A 2,304-nucleotide genomic window follows, 5' to 3' on the forward strand; every position below is an offset into this window, starting at 1 on the left:
CGGCATCCAGAATACAGACACCACCATCAGCAAGAGTCGGCGTAAATATAAGGAGAAATGGAATAACTGTCTTCGAGAGGACTAAGAAAATACTGTCTTGCCTCTTAAACCCATAACGAAGATATTTTTGCAAATATTTTAGATGGTAAATGATCAACACATTGATATTCTTCTGATTGATCAATATCCTTAAGACTTTTAAGTTTTCGATATCTGTAAAACTTACTCCCAAGTTTTTTCAATATGAAAAAATGTGAACGTACACAATTCTTAATTTTCGTCGGACTTAATAATCAGGTCACTGGTTCTCAACGTTCCAAAGGATAAACAAATAAAAAAGGAACTATAACCGGGTGTGTTCCCAGTCGAGATTTCGTTGCATAATCTTAATTTCGATAAAAAAAAAGTGCACGTAAAAACAATATTATAATTATGGTAAGTTGATTTAAAATCGCTTTTGCGTTCTTCTTGGAAGGATAATACATATGTACACGATTAAATTCCATCCTAACTATCTATCAGCAATCTAAAAAAGATAGTAAGCCTAACACACTAAAAATTCACTGTGAAAATATCTAACTGAAGCCTAGCGGACTAAAAAGTATAGAAAAATATCGAACCTAAAAGACTATTTCATCCTAGTAAGACTAAAGATAATATTCATGCCTATGGTTCTAAATTCAAGCCAAAAAAAAATTATTACAACCCTACAGATTACAGTCTGATACACTTAACCTTAAAAGCCAACCAAACTACCACGTCAAAAAGACCACATTATCTTCAGCAAATCACAATCTCGTCTAAGTGGATCAGTAATCTACCTAAAGCTTTTAAAACACCAAGAAAAAAAAATCTCTTTCTGCCAGCTGCTGTTTCTCCTAAGAAATTAGAAACTGAATCCACCAGGTTTGTATCCTCATACTCACCATCTTGTTATTAATCTCGTGAAAGTGTATCTCACATACTTTGTCTACAACGTCCTCGCTTTCAAAGGTGACGAAGCCAAAACCTGAAAAGATAAAAAAAAAGGTATTTGTAACGAAAAGGGAGTTTGTAATATAGAATAATGTCAAAATTAAGCCTTAAAATTTAAACAAATAATTAATAAAAATACATTGCCCAATTAAATGCCATAATGTAACTCACACTCTCTCTCTCTCTCTCTCTCCTCTCTCTCTCTCTCTCTCTCTCTCTCTGAAATAAAGAATAGAAAATTAGTCATGTGCATAGATTTTTGGATTTTTTTAGTTTGCTCGTGCAAAGATATAATCAGTCGAATGCTCAGGCACCCTTGTGGATACATATAAAAAGTTTCATATTTGAATGTTCCTTGTTAAATCTTTAAACCTCCAATATCTTTAATCGTACAAATATAGAAAATTACAGACTTCTTAAGATTCGTTTTACCCTACCATCACCGACCGTTAATACACCATACAACACGAAATTATAAATTTGCAATTTTGTGTGTGTGTGTGTGTGTGTGTGTGTGTGTGTGTGAGTTTTAATTTTTTCAAAAGCAGGTTAATATAACTTCATTGCAATTGGGCAAAATTTTTCATAAATCCAAAGTAAATCCGTACCACATCACCATTCTAAGAATATTAACAATTTCATATAACTTATTCGAAATTCCTTTGTGCTTCTCTACTTCCTAAAGAACGCCATCAAAATGATTAAACGGCGACATTATTATTATTATTATTATTATTATTATTATTATTATTATTATTATTATTATTATTATTAGTTGCTAGACTACAACCCTAATGTTATAAGCACAGGGGGTCCAACTGGGAAAATAGCCCAGTGAGGAAAGGAAACAAGGAAAATTAAAATATTTTAAGAACAGTAACATTAAAATAAATATTTTCTATATAAACTATTACAAAACTTTGTCAAAACAAGAGGAAAAGAAATAGGACAGAATAGTGAGCCCGAGTGTACTCTCAAGCAAAAGAACTCTATCCCAAGACAGTGGAAGACCATGGTTCAGAAGCTATGGCACTATCCAAGACTAAGAACAATGGTTTGATTTGGGAGTGCCTTTCTCCTAAAAGAGCTGCTTACCATAGCTTAAGTCTCTCTTCTACCTTTACCTAGACTCCTAGAGGAAAGTGGCCACTAAACAATTACTGTGCAGTAATTAACCCCTTGGGCAAAGAATAGCTGTTAGGTAATCTCAGTGTTGTCAGGTGTATGAAGACAAAGGAGAATATGTAAAGAATAAGCCAGACTATTCAGTGTATATGTAGGCAAAGAGAAAGTGAATCGTGACCAGAGAGAAGGATCCAATGTAAAACT

General features: G+C 33.2%; 1 protein-coding gene across 1 annotated transcript in view; it reads right to left on the bottom strand.

Annotated features, from left to right (window-relative positions):
- The window catches only part of LOC137630578 (RNA-binding protein Musashi homolog Rbp6-like), a 76,960-nt gene extending 75,955 nt beyond the window's left edge, over positions 1–1,005 (bottom strand). The window contains exon 1 of the mRNA XM_068362141.1: positions 927–1,005. Coding sequence (XP_068218242.1) covers positions 927–929 — 3 coding nt within the window. The 5' untranslated portion in view covers positions 930–1,005. The remainder of the gene's footprint in view (positions 1–926) is intronic.
- Positions 1,006–2,304: the final 1,299 nt, after the last annotated feature.

Source organism: Palaemon carinicauda, chromosome 38, assembly GCF_036898095.1.
Source record: "Palaemon carinicauda isolate YSFRI2023 chromosome 38, ASM3689809v2, whole genome shotgun sequence".
Lineage (NCBI taxonomy): Eukaryota > Metazoa > Arthropoda > Malacostraca > Decapoda > Palaemonidae > Palaemon > Palaemon carinicauda.